At 41.5% G+C, this 14,223-nt stretch overlaps 1 protein-coding gene across 1 annotated transcript in view; it reads right to left on the bottom strand.

Moving 5' to 3' along the window:
- The window catches only part of LOC121393384 (filamin-B-like), a 69,134-nt gene that overhangs the window by 7,014 nt on the left and 47,897 nt on the right, over window positions 1–14,223 (bottom strand). Inside the window, exons 21-26 of the mRNA XM_041561838.1 lie at window positions 6,885–7,151; window positions 6,554–6,691; window positions 6,332–6,447; window positions 3,387–3,519; window positions 1,754–1,930; window positions 336–554 (exon numbers count right to left, since the gene is read on the bottom strand). Coding sequence (XP_041417772.1) covers window positions 336–554; window positions 1,754–1,930; window positions 3,387–3,519; window positions 6,332–6,447; window positions 6,554–6,691; window positions 6,885–7,151 — 1,050 coding nt within the window. The remainder of the gene's footprint in view (window positions 1–335; window positions 555–1,753; window positions 1,931–3,386; window positions 3,520–6,331; window positions 6,448–6,553; window positions 6,692–6,884; window positions 7,152–14,223) is intronic.

Genomic DNA, 14,223 nt, shown 5'->3' with positions numbered 1-14,223 from the left:
GCAAATAGGATATGGAGCACACGGTGGTTTCGGAAAAATCAAACCTTCTTTATTGAAAAAATAGTTGTAAAATCATCAACTCAGTACATATGTGGGTATGACCTCCCCCACACTTGACGCGTTTCGTGGCGTCTCGCCACTTCCTCACAAGCTTCTGAGGAAGTGGCGAGACGCCACAAAACGCGACAAGTGTGGGGGAGGTCATATCCACATATGTACTGAGTTGATGATTTTACAACTATTTTTTCAATAAAGAAGGTTTGATTTTTCCGAAACCACCGTGTGCTCCATATCCTATTTGCTGACTTCATGTAGTGAGCACGGCACAAACTGACCTGTGACCTTGGCCTTGAAAGGACTGCCGACAATGTGGTTGGGCCCCCCATATTTCACTCCAATCATGTAAATCCCTGGGGCCATTGGAGTGTAGAGAACTTTGTATCCATCTGGGCATTCCTTGCACTCCATTGTTACCTTGGATGGCCCCTCAATTGTCACGGAGAGGGCCCCTGGTCCTGCTTTACTTGTATTGATGATAAATTCTGATTGTTTACCTGCACAGAAAAAAATGGATAAATGAAATGCAGCGTCATTCTTCAAATAAATCAATTTTTAATATAGTAGAGGAATGACTAGTGGAACATCAGCTTGGTTACTTGCAGTTAAAGAGCATAACATGGCAATTATGTGATCTTGTAATATTTATGTCTCACCACAAGGTGGGGTTAACCAACTGAATCACTGTAAAATGTGTGAAACTACTGGTAGTGGCCAAAAGGAATCCCTTAGAACAGGGGTCCCCAAACTATTTTTACCTGTGAGCCACATTCAAGTGTAAAAAGAGTTGGGGAGCAACACAAGCCTGAAAAAGTCCCTTGGGGTGCCAAATAAGGGCTGTGATTGGCTATTTTGTAGCCCCTATGTGGACTGGCAGACTACAAGAGGCAATACTTTGCACTATACTTTGAAGCTCGGAATTCAAAAATAAGCACCTTTCTGCTAAAGCTTACTTAATTTTAGCCTTTCCGTCTCCTTTATGGTGGCTATACATGGGCAAATTAAAGCTGCCACAGTAAAGATCTGTGTCTCCAAAGATGCCCCAGTAGCTCCCCATCTTCTTTTCTGCTGATTCACTGCACATGCTCTGAGCTTAGGGAGCCACTCACAAGTACACATAGAATAGAAATGTCACAATATAAGGCTGATTAGTAATTAATACACATACTTACTACATGGCAGCACAGAAACCAGTGCAATTAGCACCAGAATTGAATAATCAGCAAACCTGTAGCATCAGCTTATATTACAGCCAGGGAAGCTCATTTTCTGCTGGATAATTAGTGACGAGCCCTAAGCTTAGCTTCTCAACAGCTGCTCAGAGGTCACTATATAAAATATAGCATTTTTAGCCACATTAATTTTTAGGGTTTAGTTCTCCTTTGAAGTAAACTTTTAGTATATTATAGAATGGCTAATTTCAAAGTTAAATATAAAAAAATCTGTTTGCTCTTTTGAGAAACGGATTTCAGTGCAGAGTTCTGCTGGAGCAACACTATTAACTGATGTGTTTTGAAAAAAACATTTTTTCCCATGACCGTATCCCTTTAAGGTTGAGGTGAGCTTCCTTTATCCAGCTGTCCCCATATGACACCGGCACAACTGAAGGTCTATGGACATGGCTAAAAACCCCTGGGTGCACTGGCCCATTTCAGACTGGTGTCATGTCCATGATTAGGGTGCAGTCATTACTCACCTGTAGTACCAGTCTCCAGTCCATCTCCGTAGGCTGTAACTAGCCCTGGATCTCCTTCCTGTCCTGCCTCCCCTACTCGGACTTTAAATGGACTCCCAGGAACGTGGCTCCCATTAAACTTGACATCAACCATGTGGATCCCATTCTCCCGGGACATAAAGCGTACAGCATACTTATCTGTTGGCACAGCAGCAATAATCATCAGGTTTTGGCATAACATTATTTTAAATCATGCACAATGTAAGAAAAATTCTTAGTATATTCGTATTTATATGAACTAGGGATGCACCGAATCCAGAATTCGATTCGGTATTCGGCCAAGATTACTGTGCCTAGCCGAACCGAATCCTTAAAATCATGTAACTTTTTGTCACAAACAAGTAAGTAAAAAAACAATTTTTCCATGGTGCGTGGCCATTTTCAGCAGGATCCGGCCGAATCCTTGTGCCTGGCCGAACCAATCCTTAAAATCATGTGACTTTTTGTCACAAAACAAGGAAGTAAAAAAAAACATTTTTTTCCATGGTGCGCCGCCATTTTCAGCAGGATTCAGCCGAATCCTTGTGCCTGGCCGCAACAAATCCTTAATATCATGTGACTTTTCGTCACAAAACAAGGAAGTAAAAAGTTTTTTTCCATGCGTGCCACTATTTTTCGCTCCCCCTCACTGATTTGCTTATGCAAATTAGGGTTTGGATTTGGTTCGGTCGAATCTTTAACAAAGGATTCGAGGGTTTGGGCAAATCGAAAATAGTGGATTTGGTGCATCCCTAATATGTAAGGGTGGAAGCTCCCACCATAATATATAAATATAAAAGAGGTAATGTTCTAGACCAGGGATCCACAACCTTTTGAACCCATGAGCAACATTCAGAAGTAAAAGGAGTTGGGGAGCAACGCTAGCATGAAAAATGTTCTTGGGGTGCCAAACAAGGACTGTGATTGGCCATTAGGTAGCCCCTATGTGGACTGTAAACCTACGAGAGGCTCTGTTTGGCAGTGCACCTGGTTTTCATGAAACAAAAAGTTGCCTCCAAGCCTGGAATTCAGAAATAAGTACTTGGTGTGAGGCCACTGGAAGCAACATCCAAGGGGATGGAGAGCAACATGTTGCTCACGAGCTACTGGTTGGGGATCACTGTTCTAGACACACAATAAGGGGTTATTTACTAAACTCCGAATGCCAAAAAAAAACAAAAATGTGTGCTTTTTTTTTTAGTATAAAATCCGATTTTTTTGAGGGAAAAAACTCCCAAAATTTTTGGGATTTATTATACCCCGAGGATGGAAAAAGTCAGATTCCGAAAATCCAGCATCTCAGACCTGCCGAGGTTGCATATAAATCAATGGGAGAAGTCCCAAAGATTTTTTGATCTGCAATGGGTTTCGTGCAATAATCCGAGGAGTTTGTGTTTTTTGGGCACAAATCAGAAACCCGAGTTTTCGGGTGGAAAATCAGAAAAATGTGTACGATTTGTATTTTTCACGATTTTTTGCGTGTTTTCCCTGTTAACAAAATTTTTGGAAAAGTGTATTTATAAATAAGGCGAAAAAACCTGTGTGGATTTGGTTTCAGAAAATATTGAGATAAATTCGGACCTTGATAAATGGGCCTCCAAGGCAATAGATTTACCTGGTTCCAGTTCAGTGACAAAGCAGTCCTCCACCGCTCCAGACGGGCTATGAACCTTGGCATCAATCTTGCCTCTAGCCCCATTAAGCCGTATGGCAAAGGATGCTGGTTGGTTAACTCTCAATCCAGATTCCTGAAAATAGAATTCAATCAATCGGAAAAAGGAGGCAAACTAGTGCGTTTCAGTGGGTCTCTGCAGGCCAGTTGTGATGTGTGACGACCATTTTATCCAAATAATCCAAATGTTTAAAAAATGATTTCCTTTTACTCTGTAATAATAAAACAGTAATTTGTACTTGATCCCAACTAAGATATAATTAATCCTTATTGGAAGCAAAACCAGCCTATTGGCTTTATTTCATGTTTATATGATTTTCTAGTAGAAGATCCAAATTACAGAAATATCTGTTATCCGAAAAACCCCAGGTCTATGTCATTCTGGATAACAGATCTCATACCTGTACTATCATAACTAGGACCTGTAGATTCCAGGGCTAATTTTTCAACTGAGCTCCGTCTCCGAAGGCCCTGACCAAGACACCCCTGATATTTGAGTGACTTCATATTCCCTGCATCTACCAGAAGTTAAGACCCTGTTTTGCAGTAAAAAGTAAAACAACAGATTCCCCCATTTTAATGAAAGGTAAATTAGTATTAGGAAAGGAGGAAGTTCACTTTAACTCTCTGTATGCCGAGGTCAGCAATAGCCAACTTTTTAAAGCCAGTTTATTAAAGTCAGATAATGAGAATCACTGGGCTACAACATACCCAGGTCAACTTCTCCTTTAATCACGGTTCTATTAGGGGAACCCAATAGTCCCGGAGGCAGTGCAGCAGTTAAAGAAAAGAGAAAGGCCGAGGTGTATCACATTACCGTATTCTCAGCTAAATGCGAAAGAGGGAGACGGATTTCTGTTGGAACAGAACAACTACAGAATGGAGGGGCAATACTCGTTGGTGTGATGGGGGTAAGATCATTGTGTAGTTTGTCTGTCACCCTCTTTAGCTTTTAGCTGCAGCATCTGAAGAGAATTCCTGTCAGAAGCTTTTAAATGAAACACAAGAAAACCATCCAAGTGCCACATTGACCAATTAACATCTTTGCAGAGACCAGAGTCATAGTTACGGAAACCTTCCTTGTTCTCTATTGTGTCCGTAACATTGGATCTCGATTATATTCAGTCTCCCGACAGGCTCCTGTTACTGACTGCCCTGGCTGATTCTCCATATTTATGACGGAAAAACATGGGCCTACAATTATCAGAATGTTCAGCTATCTCCTCGCACTACAAGAAATGGTTATATTTCGTTATATTTTCTACTATCAATGGGCAGAGCTACATAGCAAACCATTCGGCAATAATGGAAGTGCATCTTTGCTTGGTCATTTTGCCCAATCATATACTAAATCAAATGAAATGGTGAAGCTCTTTTAAACGACAACCTGCAGTAAATCCCTGAACACCTGGGTAGTTAGTATACGGGGAAATGTCGTGCAACATCACCTGCTGGGATAGAGATTTCAAGTAAAAATTTAAAATAAGTTAATGTAAAATTGATGAGGGGGCTATTCTAAGAAATTTTGCAAAGTACATTCATTATTTTTTTAAATTTTTATTCCAAGATATTAAGGGATACATGTGCTGTTAATTTGAATGAATTTTGTTACAACAGCGCCACCTGCTGGTCAGTTTCCCACCAGTCTAACCAGCAAGTAGTCAAGGAAGTTGTCAGGAGAAAGAAAGAGGCTGATGTTCAGGGCTGGTCCTATCAAATGTGGGGCCCAATTGGGACCATGTTGGCGGGGCCCCTAGACAAAGTGTTGCTGGCTACTGACACACCAAGTATTTAGGAAAATAAGGGCATACAGGCACAAAATAGAAAGGAAAGGGGCAGACAAGGTAACATAATAGGGGCACACAGGGTAAGAGAGAGAGGGAGGAAATAGGAGAGTGGACTGGGCCAATTAGTTTGGGGCTGGGCCGATTCAGCTTGGGAGCAGGCTTGGTTGGATTGGGGGCAGGCAGGGCCTATCAAGGTTGGAGGAAAGCTGGGCCTATGAGAGTTGGGGGCGGCTAGACCTATGGATTTGGGGATGGGCTGGACTCTCAAAGTTGGGGGCAGGCCAGGCAGCATCATGTGCTGAGGGAAATATTATCTGTGCTGCCCTGTGGTGCGGGGCCCCCCAGAGGTGCGGGGCCCAATTGGGCCCAATTGGTCCAATTGGCCTAAGGCCGGCCCTGCTGATGTTCTTCTGCTTAGGAAAGATGTGAGAAAGGTTTCTATTTTTTTCCTAAGCAGAAGAACATCAGCCTCTTTCTTTCTCCTGACAACTTCCTTGACTACTTGCTGGTCAGACTGGTGGGAAAATAGGGATGCAGCGACACCAGGATTTGGGCTTTTTCAGCAGGATTCAGATTCGGCTGAATCCTTCTGCCCGTCTGAACCAAATCCTAATTTGTATATGCAAATTAGGGGCGGTAATTGACGGCACTCTTTGTCACAAAACAAGGAAGTCAAATTTTTTCCCCCTTCCCACTCCTAATTCGCATATGCAAATTAGGATTCAGATTTGGTTCACCAATCGGCTGAATCTTCCGCAAAGGATTTGGGGGTTCCGCCGAATCCAAAATAGTGGATTCGGTGCATCACCATTGGAAAATGACCAGCAGGTGACGCTGTTGTAACAAAATAAATTTATATTAACAGTACATGTATCCCTTAATATCTCAGAATAAAAACAAAATAAATAATGAATGTTCAATTTCTCTCATCAATCTCTCATCAATTTTACATTCATTTATTTTAAAGGTTTACTTATCCTTTAATTCTCTGCTAGCACTATAAGACTGTTCCAAGCAGGCATCTAGTCAATGTAATCTGTGGAGGGCAAGGAGTTAATGGGTCAATGTGGTGAAGTGTAGCGATGTTTCCTTGTGCCTCACCTGAAGGCTGGTGACAGTGAGCCGACGGGCATCGTCCGAAGTGGCAACGATGGGAACTAGGAATGGGCTCTGGGGAATATGTTCATCGTTGAACTTGATAATCACTTCGTAGTCACCTGTAGGAAGTAGAAAGGAAAAAAGAGATTACATTGGGGAATAAAAAACAGAACAAAAACATAACGGCCAACTGAAAATTTACTTGCTCCCCATAATTGGACTTACCAGGCTCTTGTACAACATAGGAAACTCCAGAAGAGCCATCTTTCCGGTCTTCAAATGAAAGTTCAGCTTTACTTGGGCCTTCTACAGCAATGGAGAGGCCTCCGGCACCAGCTTCCCGGATCCATATACTGAATTCAGCTAGAGAGCGACAGAACCACCAGTGTTAACAGACAACATAGCATGATCTATTTATTGATTTGCAATAGGATCCTTGTAAATGGGGTAATCCTCAGAGTTATATGGTGGGGCCAAAAGATTGGTTCAGTCTGCTTTGGCCTAGCAAGTCGATGCCCAATTTAGACACAAGTCATTAGGTGTATGGTCAGCTTACCTGGAACTCCAGCCTCTCCTCTTTCTAATCCAGGGCCTCCAGCCTTCACTTTCTCAGCTCCACCGTCTCCCAGGGGTCCAACGGTGAACTGGAATGGGCTCCCTGGCACATGCTCCCCTTTGTATTTTACGCTCACGGTGTGGATCCCGGTCTCTTGTGGCACAAAACGCACACACGACGTGTTCTGTCCAAGATCAACAATCTCTGCTTCTTGTTTCCTCCCTGATGGGCTGATGACCTTTGCCGTCAGTTCATGTCGGTCAATTTCTGGGGGAATTACATAATAAAAAATTACCTTATTATTAACAATTCAGTAACTCACTGCACATTTAAGGGCCAATACACCTTTACTGTTTTCTCCCTCCTTACGGAAATATCAAAGGCTTTTATTTATTTTCAGTTTGCTTTCTAAATGCAAATTTTAGAAAGAATCTGGGTTTTCTTATAGCCTTTATTAACAGGTGTCAAAGGTCCATGCTGGCTGATCCCAGTACTGAGAAAGATTCAGATGGAAAAGTTGAAGGCAGTATGGTCCTTTATTATTAAAGCTAAGTTCAAATGATATTTAACAATATTTATGTCAAAACCTGTGGTAGGCCAAATGTTAAACTAACTCATTTTAAACTACAAGTGCCATGATCCCCTGAAAAAATGTTGGGGGGGGGACAACACAGGATCTTTTAGTTCTGTGGAACTCAAATAAGGACATGCAGGAAACAGGACCCCCATGTATCACACCCAAATCATATGTAGTTTAAAAACATGCAGTGTTCCATCTGAGTGAATATTTTATATTTGGTGGTGAAGCGAAGCACGAATTACTAACATTCTAAGAAACAGAGGTATTTTTCCAATACAGTGAGCTATCCATGTAAATGAACAAAGCTCTCCATGTAAAGGCAAATCTGCCCACTCCAAACACATTACTGATCCCTCTGAGCAAACGGCTCCTGCTGTGAGAAGGCTGTCTCTGCCCTGAGATATATATAAAAATATATATAAAGATATATATATAAAATGGGTGTGTGATTGTTTGGCTTTGGTTGGCCACAGGGAACTGAATTTGAGGCATGTAACAGCATCTCCCAGGAAAGCGCTATTTGGAACCGTGTTGCTACAGGAGCGGAACACAGACATACAACTATAGCCTGCTGGGAAATACGTATCCCCAATAAACATCAACTTTTTAAATATCCCACTCCAGAGACTTGTTGCTCTCTCACAAATATGAAAACATATTTCATATTCTTCGCAAGTACCAAATTGAAAATGATGCATAATCTAATGGCGAATAATCAGTAAACACCATCATTCTCAGCTGGTAGAGCTCGTATGCTTGGTATTAATGACTAAAATTGACTGATAATTGATTTAGTTGGTCCATACCCCTAAAATACAATATAATCACTGGTTCATTTTACTCAAACTTCATCACCTTCTATTCTCCAAATTTAGCGGGGGTAGCTCAACAAGAGTGGATCTTGCCATAAATAGGAGGGGCATAATAAATCAGGAGTGTTGGAAGATATGCTCCATTGGTGCTTGTGTTTTGGATGACCTTTCACATGTCACCCACAAACACTTGGGCCCAGCGGGTTAGTCGTTCAAATGAACAAGTCTCTAATTTTCTTAGTTTTACCCCCTATTGTGTCAACATATGCCTTATACAGGGGTTTAAGTAAGTTTCCTGGCAACTAAAGTGAAAAATCTTCATTTCTTTTCATTTCACAATGGCTAAGTGTAGTCACCTGCAGTAGTTATGCCCCTGGATACATGTGACAGATGGACCTTAAATTATTGACTCCTATTAAAGGAGAAGGACCATAAATTATTGACTCCTATTAAAGGAGAAGGACCATAAATTATTGACTCCTATTAAAGGAGAAGGAAAGCTACCGAAGCAGTATATTGCCAATAGATTAGCCACAAAAGTGCAAACTACAACACTATATTTATTCTCTACCAAGTTTTACCATATATGAGTAAAAAGCTCTAGAAGCTGCCATATTAGCTTGGTGTGACATCACTTCCTGCTTGAGTCTCTCCCTGCTCACTCATAGCTCTGGGCTCAGATTACAGCAGGGATGGGAGGAGGGAGGGAGAGAGGAACAAACTGAGCATGCTCAAGCCCAAGCCCTGGAGGTTTAAGATGAAAACAGGAAGTCTGATACAGAAGCCCATGAGTACACAATAGAAGGAAAGAAATGTGCTGTTTCTTTTGACAGAGGACTCAGAGCAGCATTACTTAGTATTTATATAGACCTTTCTGATAAAGATTACTTCGTTTTAGCCTTTCCTTCTCCTTTAAATGGGTTGTTCACCTTCAATGTCCAAATCTTATTAAACCACTTAAAATGCTCTCAAAATGCCATCTTGTGTGCATTACTCGAGTCTCAAAAAGAGCAGCATATCCCAAATCTAACACATTTTTACTATGCAAATAAGAATATACATTAATGGACATGTAAACCCTATAAACCAGGGGTCCTTTTTTTTTTTTTTGCGACGACCAGGGGGTGGGGTCGTGTGCAAATTTGTAGTGCCGGCGTCCAATTCGATGCGCCTCATTTTATGCGCACTGGGCTCGGCGGCCCAGTGTGGGCGTGTCCGTGGCCCGGCGGTTGGGGACCCCTACTATAAACCCTTACCATGTCTTTAAATTGGGCACATATTTCCCACACAAAATTCATCATTGTCGCTGTATTTTTCCCCTCCGTTAGCCGCATTGTAGTGTTTTCCTGAATACAAGATCTGCTTCAACCAGGCGGCCATTTTCTATCGGCTACATCATCATTTATATTTGTATATCCAGCCTGATGTCCTTGCTCAGAAGTTTTGTTATGTAACTTTATTAACAAGTATGTGTAATCCTATTCACTCCTACATGTAATCCCACTCACGCATAATCCCACTCACACATGTAGTACCACTCACTCATATGTATGATCCCACTCATATGTGTAATCCCACACATACATATGCATAATCCCACTCATACATATAATCCGAATCACACATGTAATCCAACTCACTCATATGCATAATCCCACTCATACATATGCATAATACCACTCATACATGTAATTCCACTTATACATATGCTTAATACCACCCATACATGTAATCCCACACATACATATGCATAATCCCACTCATACATTTTATACAACTCACTCATATGCATAATCCCACTCATACATGTAATCCCACTCACTCATATGCATAACCCCAAACATACATATGCATAATCCCACTCACTCATAAGCATAATCCCACTCATACATGTAACCCCACTCACATGCATAATCCCACTCACTCATATGCTTAATCTCACTCATACATGTAATCCCACTACAACATTTAACCCCACTCACTCATACACTCAAATCTGGTCAGTAATGTTCCTAGTACGTTCTTGGCAGATAGAGCCCTTGTCTGCCAGCATATACAGTGTTAAAGTATAGGGCTCAATTGAGAACTTCAAACGCAGGTAGTACGGTATTCTTTGGGGGAAGCAGGTCTTTGCACTTTGCTTTGGAGTGCAGAGATTTGCTGCAATTTATAGTTCAGAGAAGGATGCAAATGCAAAACTCCAAATCTACCATGTTTTTTGCCTGCACAGTACATAATGCTCCTGCAATGTATCTACTGCAAATGCACCAGACTAGAACAGGGGAGGAAGAATGAGAATGGTGGTGTAGTATCTATCATTACACAGTAACCTTGGGCTATAGGTGTACAAGGCCAGTATATGTAATAGATGAAGTACATGAGTGCACATTTTATCCTGTCAGGGGGTAATCAAAACAGCAAGTGGATCAGATGCATGTGGATGTGCTTATTGGGGGTTTTCAGTCTGATTTACTTACAAGACACTTTTCTCCTTGCCCACAGACTATAGATAGCAGGTTGGAGGTTATAGTAGAATAACTTGACCATCTTTAGATAATTAAATCCAGTGCGTTCAGCCGGTGGAGCACAGGAAGAAACACACACAACTCTTTAAAATGGCCCCCGTAGTGACTAGGGATACACCGAATCCAGGATTCGGTTTGGGATTCGGCCTTTTTCAGCAGGATTCGGACGAATCCTTCTGCCAGGCTGAACCGAATTTGCATATGCAAATTATGGACGGGGAGGGAAATTGCGTGACTTTTTGTCACAAATCAAGGAAGTAAAAAATGTTTACCCCTTCTCACCCCTAATTTGCATATGCAAATTAGAATTTGGTTCGGTATTCGGCCAAATCTTTCAAGAAGGATTTGGGGGTTCAGCTGAATCCAAAATGGTGGATTCGGTGCATCCCTAGTAGTGACACAGGCCCGTGTAAGCGCCAAACACAGAATGTTGCACCTGCATTCAGAGCTTACATGTGTCTGTGTGAAACACTCAAACCTGTACATCAAATGCATAAAATAATACCCCTGTGTATGAGCCCCAGGAGTGAATTTTCTCTAATTAGACATACTTTTGGTTTGCTATATATTATAGTATAGCCCAAACACACAGAGATTTGTCTGCCAAAAATGCTTCCACTTGCCTAAAATACATTATGCAGCAATCCAAATGAATCCCAGTAACATTGCTTTCTTTTCCTCATATTAAACTGGATCACCACTATGATTTTTTGGCAAGGAGAAAGCATTTTTATGAGATTTCTTGCCCATAGTAAACATTAACTACAGGTATCGGATGCATAATCCAGAAACCCATTATCCAGAAAGATCTCCCACAGACTCCATTCTATCCACATTTTTAAAAAATGATTTCCTTTTTCTCTGTAGTAATAAAACAGTAGCTTGTATTTGGGTTTATTTAATGTTTTCTTCATTTTCTAGTCAACTTAAGGTATAAGGATCCAAATTCTGGAAAGATCCACTATCTGGAAAACCCCAGGTCCTGAGCACTCTGGATAAAAGGTCCCATACCTGTACCACAACAAATCTCCATGTGTGCCAGTACTCTGGGAATTCTGTAATATGGAATAATACCCTACTTTTCAGAACCATAAAAATCCCTGTATCTGGTATTGTGTGTCGTTTGTGTATAAATGAGATTAAATAGCAATTTTATTAAAAGGAAAAAAAATATCACAGGCTATGGGGACTAATTTCTTATAGAAAACGGGTGAGTGTAAGTTCTAGCAGCATTGTGTGTATATAAGTGGTATTCTCTGGTACAAGCAAAGGTAGTTCCCCTTAGACAATCATTGATGCACACAGGTCATTATCTGTCTATTAAATCTGACAAACACACACAATTCACTATTGTCCAACAGGCAGTTCTTCTGCTATTGCCTTTTAATATTATTACTTTATATCCTCATATTTGCACAATTATCAGAAATCCCTTACTGTATGTGAAAAATGAAAAATACCAATGCAAAGTCCTTTCCAATTCTCTAATGAAACAAAAAAAAAAAAAAAATATATATATATATATATATATATATATATATATATATATATTTTTTTTTTTTTTTTTTTTTTTTCCTTCAGTGACACAGGTACACAGGAGTTGAAGGTTTATAATAAATCTCAGGGCTGCCTGGTGTAATGATTATAGAGTAATTAATAAAAGAAATCCTCTTACTTCAGCAAATCCTGCTAAAATGTAATGTATGTGACACGGGCAGAGTTGTGTGTTGGAAAGTTAAAGTGCAGAGTCATTGAGTGTAGAATACAGACACAATAAGAACACTCTGCTGAGGTGATGTGCTTGTATTGCTCATTTATTGGTACATTTAAGTATCATGTGAAAGACACACTCCATAACCAAGATGAAGACACCCTCTCAACACTTATTCCCCTCTACAAAATGGAGTCTGTCCACTTACAACTGACCCCCCAAACAGTGAGAAATGTCAGCTGAGCCCTGCCTGAAAGTGACTGAGCTCTCCCTCCACATGAGACTATTCACCAGCCCTCCCCAAGTACAAACATGACATTTTCTCCTCACAAACCCCATTATAACACAGTCACCCCCCCCCCCACACACACACAAGACAGAGTTCTCTCTCCTCACACGTCCCCACAAGTGACAGACCTTCCAGCCAGCACTGACTTTACCTTCCCTCACACACAGACACTCCATGAAGCCCCTCCTCCCTCCATGTGGCTCAGTCACAGATCACTTGTCCCTTCACACAGCAGCTCCTCCTCCAACCCCACACAAGCCTGGGCCCCTACACACTTCTCTTCCCCCCTGTGAAAATGTCACCCTCTCCTCCCAATACACACACAACTAAACATTCACCTCCTTCAAGTCAGCCCCTTCAACATCTCTGTACATACACACTGTCACACCAAGTCCCACCATACACACTGTCACACCAAGTCCCACCAGAAGACTTCTCCTCTCCTCACAGACTGGCCCAGCCCCTCCCTACAGAGCAGTGTGTATGCAAATGAACCACACTGACTAGGGATCAGAAGGAGACTGACAGGAGAATCAGCCAATCAGAGTTTAGCTTCAGAAACTGCTGCACCTGCTTCTGCCAGGAGTGTGTATGATGTAAAATAAGGAAGTACAACAGTCACTGTAGCGTTTTTGGGGGTCGGCGACCCCCCCAACAGGGGGCCCATGATGAAAGGACCCCATCTGCAAAGGGATCCATCTGAGGTGAATATCCATACCTCCCAACTGTCCCTTTCAGTGGCGTAACTAGACCCCTTGGGGCCCTGGTGCGGAATTTACAACTGGGCCCCCCCCCCCGCCGGGCCCCCCACGCCGGACCCCCCACACAGCATTACTGATCTAATGCCATAGGAATGAGTTGAACGTTTTTTTTCAAAGGAACAGATAGCCTTTAAATATCAGGACTCTATGTGGGGGTGCACAAGGGCAATGGCACATTGGGTCATACAGGAATGGGTGTAAAAGTAAAAGTGTATTGTTACTTACTGAAACTGGTACAGCATTATTCAAAGTCATCTTTTTCCCAGCTGCCCCAGTCATGTGACTTGTGCTCTGATAAACTTCAATCACTCTTTACTGCAAGTTGGAGTGATATCACCTTACAGAGCATTTGTTTTTAGATGGGATCAGTGGCCCCCATTTGAAAGCTGAACTATTTGACTTCTTATTCTAGCTCTTCAAAGACTTTTTAAAAAAGACAAATTGAAAAGTTGCTTAGAAATTCAACTTAAATGGATACTGTCATGAGAAACATTTTTTTTTTTCAAAACGAATTAGCCAATAGTGCTGCTCCAGCAGAATTCTGCACTGAAATACATTTCTCAAAAGAGCAACAGATTTTTTTTTAGATTTCATCCTGAAATCTGACATGGGGCTAGACATGTATCCCATGTCATCAAGTTTACCAGCTGACCCAAGTCAT

This window comes from Xenopus laevis, chromosome 4S (assembly GCF_017654675.1).
Source record: "Xenopus laevis strain J_2021 chromosome 4S, Xenopus_laevis_v10.1, whole genome shotgun sequence".
Classification (NCBI taxonomy): Eukaryota; Metazoa; Chordata; class Amphibia; order Anura; family Pipidae; genus Xenopus; species Xenopus laevis.
The sequence above is the reverse complement of the archived record's forward strand: the minus strand, read 5'-3'. Positions and strand labels throughout refer to the sequence as shown.